This window comes from Terrapene carolina, unplaced genomic scaffold (genome assembly GCF_002925995.2).
Source record: "Terrapene carolina triunguis isolate 2854851 unplaced genomic scaffold, T_m_triunguis-2.0 Scaffold580, whole genome shotgun sequence".
In the NCBI taxonomy this organism is placed as follows: Eukaryota; Metazoa; Chordata; order Testudines; family Emydidae; genus Terrapene; species Terrapene triunguis.
In genome coordinates this window covers 3,340,618-3,359,231 of record NW_020664931.1, presented here as the reverse complement: position 1 = coordinate 3,359,231, position 18,614 = coordinate 3,340,618, and the positions used below count along the sequence as shown (strand labels likewise).

Below are 18,614 nucleotides of genomic sequence, written 5' to 3'. Positions count from 1 at the left end.
TAGATCTCTGACACCAGAATTCATTTAAGGGATAAGCACTGGGAACTGTGTTTTATGAGGCCTTAATCAAACCCATCCAATGTAATAAATCTCCATAATATACTAAATTAAACTCAAATTTTCCTCTGTAATCCCTGTATTATATCATTGTGGTACCCAAAAGGAATACTCTGTAGAACCATAAAGATTTCTTCATTGAACTATAAGTGTATCTTTTTGATAAACATATTGTAAGGCAAATCTTATTTAAATATATAATATGTGTGCACATCAAGACTTTAAAATAATCACACTTTAGAAAATAATTTATAGTGCCAAATTATCTGTGGGTGTAAATTCACATTTTTATAGACAAGGGACCATTGTGAACATCTAATCTGATCTGCAAAACACAGGCCATAGATGATCTCCAAATTAATTTCTGCTTCAAGTAAAACAGCTGTGGTTGAATTAGAGCATATCTTTTAGAAAACAAATCCAATCGTGATTTTAAAATTGCCAGTGATGGAGAATCCACCACAATCTTTCATATGTTATTCCAATGTTTAATTATTTTCATGTGCCTTATTTCTAGTTGGAATTTATCTGAATTCAACTTCCAGCCACTGGATTTTGTTACACCTTTGTCTGCTAGATTGAAGAGCCCTCTATTTTCAAATTTCTGTTCCTCATGTAAATACTGACAAACTGATCAAAATCATTCCTGGATACGCTAAATAGATGGAACTCCTTGAGTCTTTCACTGCACAACATTAACACGACATTACCACAACTTAGCAGCGACATCTACTTCCTGAGAAAATGCAAGAAACAAAACATTATTCCCAGAGGACTCACCATCTATAACCCTCTGATCATCTCCTACAACTCCAAATATGCTGAACAGCTCTGCAGAAGGTCTTCAGAAAAACTGAGAAACCATCTCCTGCACCTCACATACTCCAGAAGGAACCACTCAAACAAGAAAGAGGAGGTTTATTACCTGTAACTGGAGGTTCTTCAAGATGCGTGGTCCCTATCTGTATTCCACTGAGGGTTATGCATGCGCACCATGCGCCCAAAGTTAGAGAATTTGAAAGTAGTGTCTGTTGGTCCACCCATGAGCCCTGACTTGCCTCGTGCTTCTGTCCAAGGTGATAAAGGGCAGGGTGGACCGACTTCATCTTCAGTTCCTTCTCCATCATGAATCAGACAGATCCATAGCAAAGGGGAAGGAGGGTGGGAAGTGGAATACAGATTGGGACCACACATCTCGAAGAACCTCCAAGTGCAGGTAAATAACCTCCTCTTCTTCGAGTGATAGTCCCTATTGTATTCTGTTGAGGGTGATTGACAAGCAGTACCTAAGTTGGAAGAGGACGTGAAGATGAGGACGGAATGGTTGTGCGGAGAACTGCCACACCGAAGGAGGAGTCCGCTGCAGAGTCCTGCACTAACGTGCAGTGTGTTGCAAAGGTGTGCACAGAACTGCATGTGGCCGCTTTACATATGTCCTGAAGCAGCATGTCTAGAAAGTGAGGCCTCGGGGGGGTATGTAGCGAATCATCCATCTTTTGATTGAAAAGATGGGACTAACTGAAGGGGAGGTCTTCAATTGTGTTTTGCACCTCCCTAGGGAAACCGTATGAGTGGAGCCAAAATACCCGACACATAACTCTGGCCATAGCCATGGCCTTTGAGGAGGTATCTGCTGTGCCCACTGCCGATTGGAGTGCTGTTCCAGCTACCAGCTTCCCTTTCTCAATGATCACCCAAAAACTAGCCTTGTCGTGTTGAGGGAGACTATCAGTAAATTCCTCAAATTAGCTGTAATTCAAGAAATCGAATTTGTCGAGAAACGCCTGATAGTTCCTGATCCTGAATTGAAGACTAGATGAGGAAAAGACCTTATGCCTCAAAAGGTCCAAACACTGCTCTCCTTATCAGATGGTGTAGAGCAAGGGTGCTGTTGTCTGTCTTGTTCAGTCACGGCTTGCAAAAACAGGAAGTTTTGGGGGAGCTGTGAGAAGAGGAATTCAGATCCCTTAGCCCGAATGTAATAGCATCTTTCAGCCCCTTTGGGCATAGGCATGTATGTGGCCAGGGTGTGCCATACTGTTCTGGCAGGCTCAAGAATGGCATTTTTAATAGGCAGTACAACTCTAGTTGGTCCTGAGGAGTGGGGTATATCCAGTAGTTTATGCTGGGTAACCTAGATTTCCTCCAGCGGAATCTGGAGTTCCCCCGCAATTCTGTGCAGCAGATCTTGAAACTGCCTAAAGTCATCCAGAGGTGAAGGAGATGCTGTAGTCACTGCTTCATCCGGAGATGAGGAAGCAAATCTTTCTGGTTCTGGTGGCACCATCAGAACTGGGCTAAGGCTCTTCTACCAACAGATCCAAGTGCCTGCTAGAAGGAGCTCTCAACGGAGAGGCAAGTAAAGACTCTCTTGCAGATCAGGCTGGTTCTGAGGAGGATATTGGGACCAGGGTAGTATGGCCAGTAGGCCATATCTGGGGGATGCTGAGGTGGTCCCTACAGCATGGGGTACCAGTGGATCTGTGATGGGTGTTGCCAAGACCAGGACCGCCTCCGTGAATGCAAGTATGGATGGTTAGTAAGTATCGACAGTCCCTCTCCAGCTCCTGATTCATTGGTGAAAGAGAAGGCAGACTCTGGTTCCATTGATGGTACCGCTGGAGCCAATGAAAGGGTGTAGGCCATCGGAGTGGGTGGAAAGGTGTTCTGCAGTTGAAGCATATCACAAGGGGAGAAATAATCTCCCTAGAGGTAGAAAGGCCTGATAGACCCTGGTTCTGTTAAGGTGAATGCGATCTGGGGCTCAAACACAGTTTCCGATCTCCCCAGTGATAGAGATACCCTCTCTTTACTCGGTACTGGTTTTGGTGCCATGGACTTCTGCAGAGTGGGCAGATTCCGCAGCTTGTAGGGCATCAGTGCTGACAGTACTGGTGGATTAGTGCTCAGAAACACCGGATCCCCTTGTTTGTGGGACTTCATTTAATGTCTATGGAGTTTGGTGTGTGCTCTGTCTCTGTGGCTTGAGCTCATGGAAGGAGTGTCCACTTTCTTCATCTTTGAGGATGACTTAGCCCCAGGCTTATGGGTATACTTCCTTACCTCTTGACTAGGCCCCAGCACGGGGTCCATAGGGGCAGTTCCGCTGGCACTAAATTCGGACTTAGTAGTAGGAGGCGCACTTCTTGTGGTTTCAGGCTGATGTACAGAGTGGGAGGGTGGATGGGTGTCCTCTGGCCTGGGTCCGAATGAGGCCTCATGGTGAGTTCCATTAGGTGCTTCTGGAGGTGGAGAGCCTGGTCTTCTTGGGTACAGCTGGAGAAGGACTGGCAGATACTGCACCTAGGTGCGATGTGAGCTTCCCCAAGCAGTAGAAGCAGCGTTGGTGTTCGTCACAAACTGAGAAGAAGTGCGGGCAGGAAGCACAGAGTTTGAAGCCCCATATTCTTTCACAACAGTGATGACACTAACCACAACTCCTAAGTCCCCACAGACAGTCTTAAAAAAAGAAAGAATCATTTAACTGGATACCCCACCGTGGATTAAACTGCATACTTGATCGTTACATTGATTGCTTCAGGAAAAAAACCTGACCGTGAGATCCTTAGCAAACATCACATCCATGACAATCTCTCCACTGCTGAAAGGACAGCTATACAGACCTTGAAATCCAACCACCAGATAGCAATCCAACCAGCAGATAAAGGGGGTGCCATTGTAGTTCTCCATCATGACTATGTCAATGAGGCCAAACAACAACTCTCTGACACCAACTACTATAAAGAACTCAAAGAAGACTCCACACTAGAATTTATCCAAGAATTTAAGGATATCATCAAATCCTTTCTCAAACAACACACACAAAAAATCTACATCCTCATGCCCCACGAACCTACCCCAGGGACTTTCTACATGCTTCTCAAAATACACAAACAAGGGAACCCAGGCAGGCCAATCATATCTAGTCATGGCATTCTTACTGAAGGAATATCAGGACTCATAGAAACCATCCTCAAACTACTCAACCACACAAAGGGCCAGCTTCCTCCAAGACATAATCAACTTCCTCCAGAAACTCTGCAACCAGGGCCGGCTCTGGCTTTTTTGTCGCCCAAAGCAAAAAACACCCGGTCGGCCGGAGCAGCAAGTGGGGGGGGGGGGGGAACAAAACCCCCGCGCGCGGGGGGGCGGGGGGGGGGGGGGGGAACAAACCTGCCCCCAGCCAGAGGGGCGGGGTGGAGACAACAAACCGGCTGGAGCAGCAAAAGAGGGGATGGGGGTGGCCCCGGGAAACAAACCTGCCCCCGGCCGGAGCGGCGAAGGGGGAGGGGGGGAGAACAAACCTGCCCCCGGCGGGCGGGGGGGAAGACAAACTGGCCCACCTGCCGGAGCGGCGAAGGAAAGAAAAAATAAAAACAAACAAAAAATACCTGCGGGGCGGTGGGAGCGTGGGTGCAGGGGGACTCCCGGCCCTGCAGACCCCGGGCAGCGGAGTGCGCACCCCGGCTAGCAGGGGCGGGGAAAGAGAGAAGGGGGGCAGCCAGGGCTTCCTTAAGTGGGGCGCTTGCCACGCAGCCCCTCCCGCTGCACTGCCTGCTGGGAGGGCTCCGCGCCGTTCCGTTCGGTAGGCAGGGAAGGACGCGGGCTGCCCTACTGGACTTGATGCAGGGCGCTCCCCTCCTCCGCCCCCTACAGGGCGGCGGGAGCAGTAAACCAAAAAGAAAAAACCTGCAGGGGCGGCCAAAGCGGTGAAGCGCAAAACAAAACAAAACCAAAAAAAAAAAAAAAGAAAGGATTAGATGGAATGCCGCCCTTTGAAATCTGCTGCCCCAAGCACGAGCTTGCTCTGCTGGTGCCTGGAGCCGGCCCTGTCTGCAACATTGAATTTATGGCTGAATTTATGGCTTATTACAACAATCTGTAACCAGCTAGCCCCCCTTTTTTGTTCTCTGACCGCAGAAGTGTTAACGGGCCACTTCACCTTGAATAGTCCATTAGAATATGTTAACTACTTATGCTAAACAATCTGTTCCAACTTGTATTTAGCTGTGACACTCTGAATACCTTTCTCAGACCTGAAGAGCTCTGTATAGCTCAAAAGCTTGTCTCTTTCACCAACATACATTGGTCCAATAAAATATATTACCTCACCCACCTTTCCCGGTAAGGCATTTTCCAGTCCTTTACTCATGCTCATGTCTCTCCTCTGTGACCTTTACAATTTTTCAACATTCTTCTTGAATTGTAGACACCAAAACTGGATGCAGTATTTCAGTAGCACTCACACCAGTGCCAATTACATAAGTAAAATAACTTCCCTGTTCCAACTCAATATTACCCTTTTTTATCTCCAAGGATCACATTAGCTCTTTTGGCCACAGCGTTGCACTGGGAGCTCATGTTTAGCTGATCATCCACAATGACCCCCAACTCTTTTTCAGAGTCTCTGCTTCTCAGAATTGAGTCCCCTTTCCTGTCAGTTTGGCCTACATTCTTTGTTCCTAGATGTCTGACCTTACATCTGACCATATTAAAAGACATTGTTTGCTTCTGTACAGCTTACCAAGTGATCCAGATTGATCTGTATCAGTGACCTGTACTCTTGATTATTTACCACTCCCTCCCAGTAATTATTTTATGATTTCTTCCAGGTCACTGACAAAAATGTTAGATAGCGTAGGGCCAAGAAGAGATCCTTGCAGGTCCCCTCTAGAAACACACCTGCTCAATCATGATTCTTAGTTTACAATTACATTTTGTGACCTATCAGTTAACCAGTTGTCAAAACCAGCTGCATTTTCTCCTGTTGAATTTACCCATTTTCAGCAGCAGCAAATTTTACTCATAAACAGCTGACACAGTCTTTTACTGAGTCAGCAGACACTGCTCCTCCCTTTTAGAGACAGACTCCCCTCTGTTGGCCTTGTCAGCCATGGCCCCACTATTATCTTTTAAGGAACCTAATATATAGGGATGTAATAGAAGGGATTCTGGACAGCTGCTTGTCTCCTCGCCCACTTTGCAGATCCCCAGAGGCTGGTTAAAACTTGGTCCAAAGAGAAGAAACAAAACAACCCTCTAATAATAGATTTTAAATAGGAAAATGGTCTCTTTCAAATGTTTTTTTTTCAGTTAGGTATTACTTGTATTACAGTAGAACCTACAGGTGTCTAGTTGCTCTACAGACACATAGCAAGGGAGAGTCCCAGCCTCAAAGAGCTCACAAGCTTATTATCTAGATAGAGAAAGCAGTCATGGGGTGAGAGAAAGGGTATAAAATACAAGCACAGGGAATGCAATGGTGGTTCAAAAATGTCATGTTAGCACCACATTTAACAATAATTTTGAGTGGGTTTTATTTTATTTATGTATTATGGATACAAACTGTATTCTAGGACTGGGTAGATGTGATGGAGGCAGGAAGGAATTAGCTAAAAGCAAAAACAAAGGAAGGGAGAGGTGACATTGAGAAGTCAGGAAGAATGGAGAGGACCAGACAGGGCCGGGAGAAGAAAAATGAACTGAAAAGACTGCGAAGGAGGAAGCAGGAGCGGGTTGGAGCAAGCAGCCAATCAGCATAGAGGAAAGAATGTCTTGAGTTTTGGTAAAAGACACAGTACTGCTAGTTTCATAGCTCCAAGCAGATAACAAAGATACACGCTTGTGAGATAGTGTTGTGCCTTTATTCACAACTTCCTCTTCTATGCCTTCTATGGAGGATGTGGTAGAGGTACCTCTGATTTACCTGAATTGCCTGACACGTGTATAAGACTGGCATAAAAATCTGCCATTCTTGGGAGCATCAGAACTCCCCTAGGTTCTTAAATGCTCTAAAGCTACTCTCACCACGGCTTTAATTCTGTTAGGGTCCACAAATTAGGTTTATGACACAGACTGACAGGGCACAATGAGAATTAGGATTTTATATTTTCTATCCAGCTACTCATTAAATCTCCCAAGTTTGATGATCTAATAGGTCTTTTCTATCTCTGTCTCCCTGAGAGTTCAGGATTATTCCCTACAGTATATTTCCTAGTGCTTTGTTTCATCCAGTTAAAATTCCCAACAAAAGGGGCATCCTCCTTTCCCCCTGGATGAATATTGCACACACTAACATAACTCACTACATCTAATCTTCAGTGAGACCAGGATTAGACCCCACCGGCTACCGTTAAAAAGTATTTCTGATATTTACATTACATCGTCTGTTTTTAAATTTCATACCATTATTCCTGGCTATATTACTGTAACAACATTAAAACTAGATTAAAATATTTAGTAAAAAAATACTTCGAACTATCAGTGTTCTCTACAACTGTCCCTTGCAATATGAAGTGTGAGTTTTAGTTGGCATTTTGGGTAGATATCCATTAGACCTTAATGGCTACATTTTGCCTTTTCCTAATGAAAGAGTTCATGGAAATAAATGCAGTTAATGGACTCTATTCTTAAGAATATGTTGCTTGGAGCTATAATAATGATACTTCAGTCTCATCCACAATTTGCTATTAATATTAAGCCAATGCAAATTTTGCAATAATATTTTAAAGTCATTTTTGAAAACCAGAGCTAAGATTTAGTGCCAAGGTGGGAATTGTACTTAAAATGATCATCAAATGAATATCATGGAACATGGTTATTTGTTATATTGCAGTCAGAAGTGCTAACAAGACAATAAGGCTTTAAAGTACAGCTTTTGAAGCTCTACAGTCATTTGCATTCTGAATAAAAGAAGAACTAGAACTAATTAAAGACAATTTGTTGAAAAAAGCATCATTTTGACCTTGTTCGTTTTAGGAACAATGTTTAATTTTATAAACATTCGTACACTAGTGTAGTTTTAACTTCAACCCAAAAGTAAACTTCTTTGTTTCATTTCTACTTACAATTACCAAAAAGAAGAAATGCAAAATGTGGATCCAGACTGAGAAATGGAAATTAGTAGAATTTTGATAATGTTTGAATCTGGGGTTTGTTTTGAGCCTATCTCTTCTTATCATACAAGGTGGGGAATGTGAGGGAAACCTCTCATCCCCCAAAAGCAACCCCCCCAAACCAACCTACAATTATCTTCATAGACTGAACCAGATAAAGTTCTAGTAGATCTTGCTCATTTCACAAATCTTACATGTCAGTGTTTAGGAACTCAGAGAAGTAGATTTCATCATTCAGACATCTCAAGTGTAGTTATTACAAATGGCTGACTACTGTCTCCTGAAAAATGCTATGTGAAAGCAACAAAAAAAAAAAGTAATATGTATTCAAAACAATTCTGTAATTAACTGAAGGACACTTACCATTTCCAAACTATTTTTAAAAACTCTAAGTAATTAAGCTAGTAACTACTGTGACAACGTTCCTCCTCTATCTTGGTGGGTCCTGCACTTATTGGCAGATTTTCTTGCCTCAGAGATTCACCATGTGGGTTGGGGAACAGCCCAGAGACCTTCCCCTCTGGAAGAACCTACAGTCCAGGTCAATTGGGAGGTTTGGGGGGAACCCGGGCCCGCCCTCTACTCCGGGTTCCAGCCCAGGGCCCTGTGGACTGCAGCTGTCTATAGTGCCTCCTGTATGACAGGAGGCATGACAGCTACAACTCCCTGGGCTACTTCCCCATGGCCTCCTCCAAACATCTTCCTTATTCTCACCACAGGACCTTCCTCCTGGTGTCTGATAACGCTTGTGCTCCTCAGTCCTCCAGCAGCACACTCACTCTCAGCTCCTTGCGCCTCTTGCTCCCAGCTCCTCACACTCCTACCACAAACTGAAGTGAGCTCCTTTTAAAACCCAGGTGCCCTGATTAGCCTGCCTTAATTGATTCTAGCAGCTTCTTCTTAATTGGCTCCAGGTGTCCTAATTAGCCCGCCTGCCTTAAGTGGTTCTAGCAGGTTCCTGATTACTCTAGTGCAGCCCCTGCTCTGGTCACTCAGGGAACAGAAAACTACTCATCCAGTGACCAGTATATTTGCCCTCTACCAGACTCCTGTACCCCACTGGTCTGGGTCTGTCACATATCCCTCCCCCCTGCTCAATGCCAAGGGGTTGGGCAGCTTGGGACGCCAGACAGTGCACACGTGACAAGCCATCGGCGTTGCCATGACGGCTCCCTGCTCTGTGTTGCACACGGAACTGGAAAGGTTGGAGGGATAAGAACCATCTGGTCACCCTTGTGTTCTTCTCCTTGTTCCGCTGCATCCATTGAAGAGTGGCATGGTCGGTCACGAGGACAAATTTGCGCCCGAGCAGGTAGTAGCGCAATGTTTCCATGGCCCATTTTACAGCGAGGCATTTTCTCTCCACCACTGCATATTTTTGTTCCCCCTGGAAGGAGTTTCCGACTGAGGTATAGAATTGGGTGTTCCTCCTCCCCGACCATCTGTGATAGAACGGCCCCCAACCCAACTTCCGATGCATCCGTCTGCAGGATAAACTCCTTGGTGAAATCAGGGGCTATCAGTACGAGGTTACTGCAGAGGGCAGTCCGTAGGTCTGTGAATGCTTTCTCTGCTGCGTCAGACCATCTCACCAGATCAGGTCCACGGGCTTTCACTAGGTCTGTCAGGGGGCTTGCCCTTGTGGCAAAGTGGGGGATAAATCGTCGGTAATACCCCACCACACCTAGGAACGCCCGGACTTGTTTCTTGCGACTTGGTCGGGGCCAATTTTGGATGGCCTCTAACTTGTTCACTTGGGGTTTTACCAGACCTTTTCCCACAATGTAGCCAAGATATTTGGCCTCTGTAAACCCTACAGCGCACTTGGCAGGGTTTGCTGTAAGGCCAGCTCGCCTGAAGGTATCGAGGACTGCTTCCACCTTCTCCAGGTGGGCTTCCCAGTCTGGGGTATGAATGACCACATTGTCCAAGTAGGCAGCAGCATAACTGTTATGCGGGCGTAATAGCTTGTCCATGAGGTGCTGGAAGGTAGCTGGGGCCCCATGTAGTCCAAAAGGGAGGACAATATATTGAAAAAGACCCTCTGGTGTAGAGAACACAGTCTTTTCCTTTGCATCTTCTGCAAGGGGAATCTGCCAGTACCCCTTTGTCAAGTCTAGGGTAGTCAAGTACCGGGCATTACCCAGACGGTCCACTAGCTCATCTATGCGAGGTATGGGGTACGCGTCGAACTGGGATACTTGGTTTAGTCGCCGGAAGTCGTTGCAAAATCTTGTGGTGCCATCAGGTTTGGGCACCAGCACGATTGGGCTGGACCACTGACTGTGGGATTCTTTGATGATCCCCAACTCCAGCATTTTTTTTACTTCTGCTTTTATTTCCTCCCTTTTTGCCGCTGGCACCCGATAGGGCCTCATTGTTACTCTGGCCCCAGGGTTCGTGACGATGTGGTGATATGTCTCGGTTGTTCGACCCGGTTTTGTTGAGAACACATCTTGGTTCCGGAAGATCATCTCAGACACCTCATTCTTCTGGTCTGGTGTTAAATCGGGAGACACTCTCACCTGTTTGGAAGGCTTGTTTTCCTGGGTTAGGTCTTTTTGGACCGTTGTGCATGCCTCTTGTGCATGCCAGGGTTTCAGAAGGTTAACGTGATAAATCTGTTCTTGTTTTCTGCGTCCTGGCTGCCGCACCTTGTAGGTTACTTCCCCCACGGGTTCAACCACCTCATAGGGCCCCTGCCATTGGGCCAGAAGCTTGCTTTCTGCCGTGGGTACCAACACCATAACCCGATTCCCTGGTTGGAACTGTCGCACTTTTGCCTGGCGATTGTAATGGGTTCGCTGGGCCTCCTGTGCCTTCTCCAAATGTTCCCGTACAATAAGGGTAACCCGGGCTATCCGGTCTCGCATCTGCATTACATGCTCTATTATATTTCTCCCCTCATTGGGTTCCTCTTCCCAGATCTCTTTGGTGATATCTAGTATGCCACGGGGGTGACGCCCATATAATAACTCGAAGGGGGAAAACCCAGTTGAGGCCTGAGGTACCTCCTGGATAGCGAACATAAGGTAGGGTAGTATGGTGTCCCAATCCTTCCCGTCCTGACTTACCACCTTCCTTATCATAGCCTTGAGGGTTCGGTTAAACCTTTCTACCAACCCATCAGTCTGCGGATGGTAGACCGAAGTTCTCAGGGTATGTATATGAAGCAGCGTACAGAGGTCCTACATTAGCTTCGACATAAATGGGGTTCCTTGGTCGGTTAATATCTCCTTCGGTAGCCCCATTAGGGCAAAGATCCCCACCAGCTCTTTGGCTATAGTTTTATAGGCCGTGTTCTGCAGGGGGATGGCTTCTGGGTAGCGAGTAGCATAGTCCAAAACAACAAGTATATATTGGTGGCCCCGAGCCGTCTTCTCCAGGGGTCCCACTAGGTCCATGGCTATTCACTCAAAGGGGACCTCTATGATGGGAAGGGGTACTAAAGGTGCCCTCAAGTGGGGACGGGGACTGTGCAGCTGACACTCCGGGCAGGAGGCACAGTACTTCCGCACTTCTTCATGTACTCCGGGCCAGAAGAACCGTCATAGGACTCGTGCCAGGGTCTTCTCTACCCCCAAATGCCCCCCAGAAAGATGACTATGAGCAAGACTTAATACAGAGTTCTGGTGTTTTTGAGGTACTAGGATCTGCTGTACCTTCTGCCTGGTCCCGTCCAAAATTTCTTCTCCTGGGGCTAATCTGCCCAAGATCTAGGGGCCCAGTCTTTGTTGCCTCTACTGGTTCAGAAGCATTAGGGTGGGGGGTCAGACTCAGGTGCTTCTCCCTCCTGCGTGGCCTCCTTTTCAGCTGCGCGGGTCCGCCTACCTACAAGAGCGACCCTATGGCTTTGGGTCAGTATTCGGGTTGCAAAGGCCTTAGCTGCCCTTCTTTCCCTTTTTGTCTTTCTACCCTGTCTGGGAGTGGAGAACAAATCTGGGGATATTTCAGAGAAGATTGGGGGTTGACCGTCTCCTGTGGATGCCTCACCAATTTCAGGGTCCCCATCTTTCTCCAATCCCCCTAATGGGAGTAAGTTTCCAAACCCTGGGAAGTCCCTCCCTATGAGCACCTGGTATGGGAGTTTAGAGACTACACCTGCTGCTACCTCAGTAGTGTTCCCTTGGATCTCGATTTTTACTGGGATGGTGGGGTAGTAACTAACTGTCCCATGGACACATGATATCCCCGTACGTTTAGCCTGCAGCAGCTGACTACGCTTCACGAGCTTCCCTGAGATAAGCGTGATAGCACTCCCCGAATCAACCAGTGCCGTGGTCCCTACCCCATTTAGTTTCACTGGTCTGGTATACATATGTGGGGTTAGTGAGACCCCCACAAGGTGGATTAGGAAGCATGGATCTGCCCAGTTCCCCAGGTTACACTGCATAGGCTCCTCAGCATTGGGACACTGTGCAGCTATGTGTCCCCACTCCCCGCAGGCATAACATCTGTATGGAGCCCTAGGCATTCCCCAGTCTCTTGGTTTGGGCAGTCTAACATCATGATCCTCTTCTCCCTCAGTGCTCCGACTCTTTGTGGCCTCTGATGGGCCTTCAGCCTCTCTCTTTTTCCACCTGGGCCCTCCTGGTGGCCCAGTCACCCAAACTTTAGGGCTTGGTGCTGCTAGTTGAACCCGGGGTGCCTCTTCCTTAACTGGTCGGGTCAGCTCCCTCACTGTCCTTCGCCTCTCTACCAGGGTGACAACCTTGTCATAGGTGGAGGGTTCGTTCTGGCTTACCCAGGCACGAAGGTCTGGTGGTAGTCCCCTCATGTATCGGTCGATGACCAGAACCGCTAGTATCTCTTCCGGACTCCGGGACTCTGTTTGCAACCACTTTTGTGCAAGATGGATGAGGTCATATAATTGGGACCGCGGGGTTTTGTCTTCCTGGTACCTCCAACTGTGATACTGCTGGGCCCGCACTGCTGTCGTTACCCCAGATCTGGCCAGGATCTCTGCTTTCAGCTGGGGGTGGTCTGCCGCAGCCTCTTCAGGCAGATCATGGTAGGCCTTCTGGGCCTCCCCACACAGGAATGGGGCAAGGATGCCAGACCACTGATCTCGAGGCCAGGCCTCCCGTAGGGCTGCCCTCTCAAAGGCCAGAAGGTATGCCTCTACATCATCCTCCCGTGTCATTTTCTGCAACCAATGGCTGGCCCGTATGAGCCGCGTCCCATCATGGCCGCGATTCAGCTCTGTAAGGGACTTTACCTGGTTTACCAGTTCCCGCAACATAGCTCGGTCTTGAGCAGCCTGGTCCATCAGCAGGCGATTAGTTTCTTGCTGCAGCCGCACTGCCTCCTGTTGGGCGGCTGCCTGGACATGGGTAGCCTCCTGCTGGGCCGCCGTAGCTTGTATCAGTGACCGCACTACGTCATCCATTGTGGTGAAAAAAAATAAACCCTCTCCCTTTTGTTTTTGTTTTTTGTTTTTTTAAATCACCCTCCTTCCGCTGCGCTGTGCACCCCAAGATCCCACCCCTGACACCAGTGTGACAAAGTTCCTCCTCTATCTTGGTGGTTCCTGCGCTTATTGGCGGATTTTCTTGCCTCAGAGATTCACCATGTGGGTTGGGGAACAGCCCAGAGACCTTCCCCTCTGGAAGAACCACAGTCCAGGTCAATTGGGAGGTTTGGGGGGAACCCGGGCCCGCCCTCTACTCCAGGTTCCATCCCAGGGCCCTGTGGACTGCGTCTGTCTATAGTGCCTCGTGTAACAGCTGCATGACAGCTACAACTCCCTGGGCTACTTCCCCATGGCCTCCTCCAAACATCTTCCTTATTCTCACCACAGGACCTTCCTCCTGGTGTCTGATAACGCTTGTGCTCCTCAGTCCTCCAGCAGCACACTCTCACTCTCAGCTCCTTGCGCCTCTTGCTCCCAGCTCCTCACACTCCCACCACAAACTGAAGTGAGCTCCTTTTAAAACCCAGGTGCCCTGATTAGCCTGCCTTAATTGATTCTAGCAGCTTCTTCTTAATTGGCTCCAGGTGTCCTAATTAGCCCGCCTGCCTTAAGTGGTTCTAGCAGGTTCCTGATTACTCTAGTGCAGCCCCTGCTCTGGTCACTCAGGGAACAGAAAACTACTCATCCAGTGACCAGTATATTTGCCCTCTACCAGACTCCTGTACCCCACTGTCACACTACCCTGTGAAACAGTGAAGGGTACAATTGTCAAAAGTGCTTTTCCTAAGTACCATTGTCGTTCAGTGAAACTAAGGCTATGTCTACACTGTGTACCTTCCAGCATCACAGCTGTAAGGTCTCCCGTGTAGCTGCTCTTTGCCAACAGGAGAGAGCTCGCCTGCCGGCAAAATAAAATCACCCCCAATGAGACAGTGTCTCCCACCAACATAGTGCTGTCCACACCAGCGCTTTTTGTCAGTAAAACTTTTGTTGGTCAACAGAACACTACCAACAAAAGTGCAGTGTAGACACAGCCGAAGATTCCAAAGTGCCCAAGGCCCAGATTTTTAAGGTATTTAAGTGTTCAAAAGGGATTTAGGCATTTAGGAGCCTAAATTCCATTGACTGTCAATGGGATTTTGGTTCCTAAGTGCCTAAATCCCTTTTGAAAATGAGATTTTGTCTCTTAAATAAGTTAGATATATGCTGAACACAGCAATACCAAAATATTTTAAACATCTGGGGTAAATCACTTTTGAAAAAAAATACTCTAAGTAAATAGTACTATTCCCATTTTTAGATGGGCAACTGAGGCAGAGAAATTACAAGACTTTCCCAATTTTAAAGAGGGAATCAGGCATGGGGCCAAGAAAATAAACAGTAGTTCTTGGCTCCCATGCTCCGCTCAAGCCACTAGACCATGTGTCCCTCAGATTAAAAGTGGTCAGTTGATTCCAATGCTACTCAGCCACAGGATTGGAGGCTCCCCGCCCTTTTTAATGAACATTTAGAAATAAGTCAGTGTCCCCCTCAGAATTCCACTGAAATGCAATCATTTGTTTACTTGTGAATTATGTATTTAATAGGTTAGTAATGGACTATTAATACAATTACATGAATTTATCATATTACAAGAGAAGAGAAAAGCACATTCCTGCATTACTGGAAATGGAAAGCAATTTGTCATTTTGGCCTTCCACAGAGAAGTAATCAAAGAACAGAAAGAAAGAAGAAAATAAGAGAATAGCCAGGATTTGACCTTATTAATTTTAAAGAGTGATCTTGCTCAGTTTGAAATCAATTTTTCTATTAACTGAATTGGGACCTTAAATGATACATTTGATTTCATATAAATGAGAAATAATTAAACTGTATTAGAAGCCATTTTTATTATATGGTAGAATGCCCCAAGCACCTAGGATCTGCAACAAAATGGTTTAACATTTCTCATTTTATCAACCATAACTCATTATCTAAATTAATAGGCACAGATTGTGGTTTCTGCCATGCAGGGGAGGGGGAAGCAAAAGGGAACAGCTATAGTGTTGAAGGGGGGAGGGCATATAAGTTATTATGCCTCTGAAGGACAGACTAGCAGAATGGCTCAGGGGAGACAGTGCAAGTATTCTCAGCACTAGTCTTTACTACGTGAGCTTCCCTAGTGCCAGCCACTGGACAACAGCTAACATGCCGCGCCCTAGCCAATGTTCCCTCTATTTTTTCCATCCATGTACAAAATGAATTTTGTTATGTTCACCAATATTGAGGTAATGTGTGGATGTGAATCACCAATAGAAACAAAAACCCTAGATATAATATTTTTTTTTAAAAAGTTACCATAGGGATAATTACTCCAGTCAGGACAGCTTAGGCATTTTAGAACTCACTACTCAAAGAATAAAATTTAAGCATAAGAGGAATAAAAATTATGAGATGCATAGACCAGTCAAAAACTAAAATAACAGCACTTTGAAGGAATAAAATCACAGAGAATATATGTGCATTGCAGAAAGTATCAAGAAGTAACAACAACAACAATAATACAAGTATGTGTGGGGAGGTGAGTGTGAAAGACAGAGTGTGTGTATGTGTGTGTGAGAGACACACGTATGTGAGAGACAATATGTCTGTATGTGTGTATGAGACACACAGTGTGTGAGTGAGAGACACATTGTATGTGTGTGAGAGACACACAGTGTGTGTGTGTGTGAGTGTGAGAGAGAGAGACATATGCTGCCCCTTTAAGTATGCTGCCCCTTTAAGTAGATCGGCATTCACCAGTCTTAAGCCTGCTTGTTCAGACACAGCAGCAGCCACCAGCAACCTCCATCCCACATTCCACTTCCGAGACCTGTCATGTCCCTCCCCCACTCTGTGGAGATGCGGTCAGAGAGGGGGACACCTTGCTGTCAGAAACACCGCCTCCCCTCCCCCCAGGAGACTCCTGGGAGCAGCTGGCCAGGGGCTCCAAGGCAGAGGGTGTGGCAGTGGGGGGAGGGGCACCTGAAGTGCGCAGCACTTGATAGACTGCTGGGCGGCCACGCAGCTTAGAGGGAACTTAGGTCCTAGCCATACCACCTACCCAGCTGAGTATCTCCCCTCCCTCTTCTTGGTGCTATGGAGTATCACTGGGCATGTTTGCCTGGCTCTGCCTACCATATAAGAAGAGCTAGATCATCACTCTACCTGGAAGGGAGGAGGGGAATGAGGCTCTTTGTATGCTTTTCCTCACTAATGCACTCACACAGGGCAAGACAGAATGTAGCCCCTTATGTTGTTTCTGTGTTCCCTAAAATAATTGTAGCTAGTATTTTTACCCCATCTCACTACCAGTCTCTCTGATTTAAGTAACAGACATTTTTTGTAACATTTTCAAAGGCACCTTAGTGGCTTAGCTTTCATCCCACTAACAGGCTCCTAAGTCACTTTGGCACTTTTGAAAATTTTAACCTTTGTCATTTTAAAACAGATTTTCTTTTTTTTAACAAGGAAGAATTTTAAATTAAATGGTGTGTAAATTATGAACATGCTGTGGGGAACAGACAGGTGTCAGAAAAATCAAAGTGAAATTCAAGCTCTTTGTACAGCATTTTGCAGACATTCTGCTAACATCATAATCCACTGAACTGATCCCTGAACTGTGATGAGCAAATATTTTGTTATTTTTTTCTGACAATACATATTTGAATTATAGATTAGAATTATTTATTTTCACACTCAGAATGTTTTAAGATTCCTCCAGTACCCTTTACATGCAAAAATTCTCATAACAAACATGTCCAAAAACTGAATTATTGTTGAGGACGTCTCATACGCAGAGGTCAGAATTGATCACCCCTACTATACTGTATGTCTGCTTTGCTTTGAATTTCTGAGTCATTGGAAGGCCATTACTATCATTCACCCTACTGAAACAACTACAGACCACAACTTTAAAATGTCATCCAAGTAGATGATAAAAATAAAAATAGACCTCACTGGCACAGAAAGAGAAACAAAACATCATTATGCTTACCATATTGAATATGGCCATCGTTAATGTTATAGTAGTAGTTGTCAATGTGAGAGTGATTCGTGGCCAGGGACGGTTTGCAATTATTCCAGATGATTTCAAAATCCACAACAGTGAAGCTGAGGCTTTATTGCTGCATTGCTAAGTATAGAAAATATGAAACACATAACAGCATGAGTATTCTTAATTCCTATGAGTTCCTTTAGGTTATAATTAAGAATGATCACAATTCTGAATGGCATTAATATGTAGGTCAATTAACTCAAAAGAACATTGCACAGAAGTGTTCAACTGTTATCTTGCCACAGTGGTTAATTATCTTATAAATTAAGAAAATTCTTGACATAATATCAGTCCTGGGATTCAGATTGCAAACTAGGTAATAGTTTATTAAACACCCACAATACAATACTACTAAATAATAAATCATAATGAAGAATATAAAATTAACACCAACATCATCATCACTATTACTAAACTTTTTAAAAAAATAACCAATGCCTGAAGGCCTCTGGGCATTTAAAGAAACAACCAAGGGTATGTTTTCACTGCACAGTTAATCCAGATCTCTTACTCAGGTTTTTGCCCCTACCATCCACACTGAAAAAACTCAGACCCAGGTTTGGAGGTGCTTTAAGCCCAGGCTAGTTTACACAAAGTAGGACATAGATTAGAACCCACTCACATTATTGTAAGGATGCACGGAAAAAAACACTCCAGTGCTGATAGTCCTCTAATGCCCTTCTTACAACTCCCTCTGCAGGATGGGCAAGTTTTCCCACAATTGACACAAATGACTGAGAAAGTATCCTATAGCATCTCAACACAAAGAACCAGGGATGTCTGTGTCCCCCACATGCCCTCCCTTCCCTCCCTCTCTCATAGGCAAATGTGGAAACAGTAAGGACACAGTAATGCAAGTAGGGCTTTGCTGTGGGGATGTTCACATCCAAGTGAGGCTAACATGGGTGCTCAGACACAGGTGCCAATTACCCAGGTTGACTGTGCAGTGTAGACATAAACTAGCTCTTCAATGCAGGTTCAGGAATCGTCCTATGCAAAACTGTTTGCAAGAATGAGGCCTTTTAAATGGATATATTCGAAGTAGACCACAAAAAACATCAGAAAGTGGATCAAACCGAAAGCAGCAAAGATCTCCCAACAGTCATTCCCCCATATAATTATATAAATATTATGCTGACTTTTTAATATATATTCAAAACATATTTTTAGTCTT

The 18,614-nt window shown here is 45.7% G+C and overlaps 1 protein-coding gene across 1 annotated transcript in view; it reads right to left on the bottom strand.

Moving 5' to 3' along the window:
- The window catches only part of ADCY2 (adenylate cyclase 2), a 480,497-nt gene that overhangs the window by 51,706 nt on the left and 410,177 nt on the right, over positions 1-18,614 (bottom strand). The window contains exon 16 of the mRNA XM_026659125.1: positions 17,381-17,518. Coding sequence (XP_026514910.1) covers positions 17,381-17,518 — 138 coding nt within the window. The remainder of the gene's footprint in view (positions 1-17,380; positions 17,519-18,614) is intronic.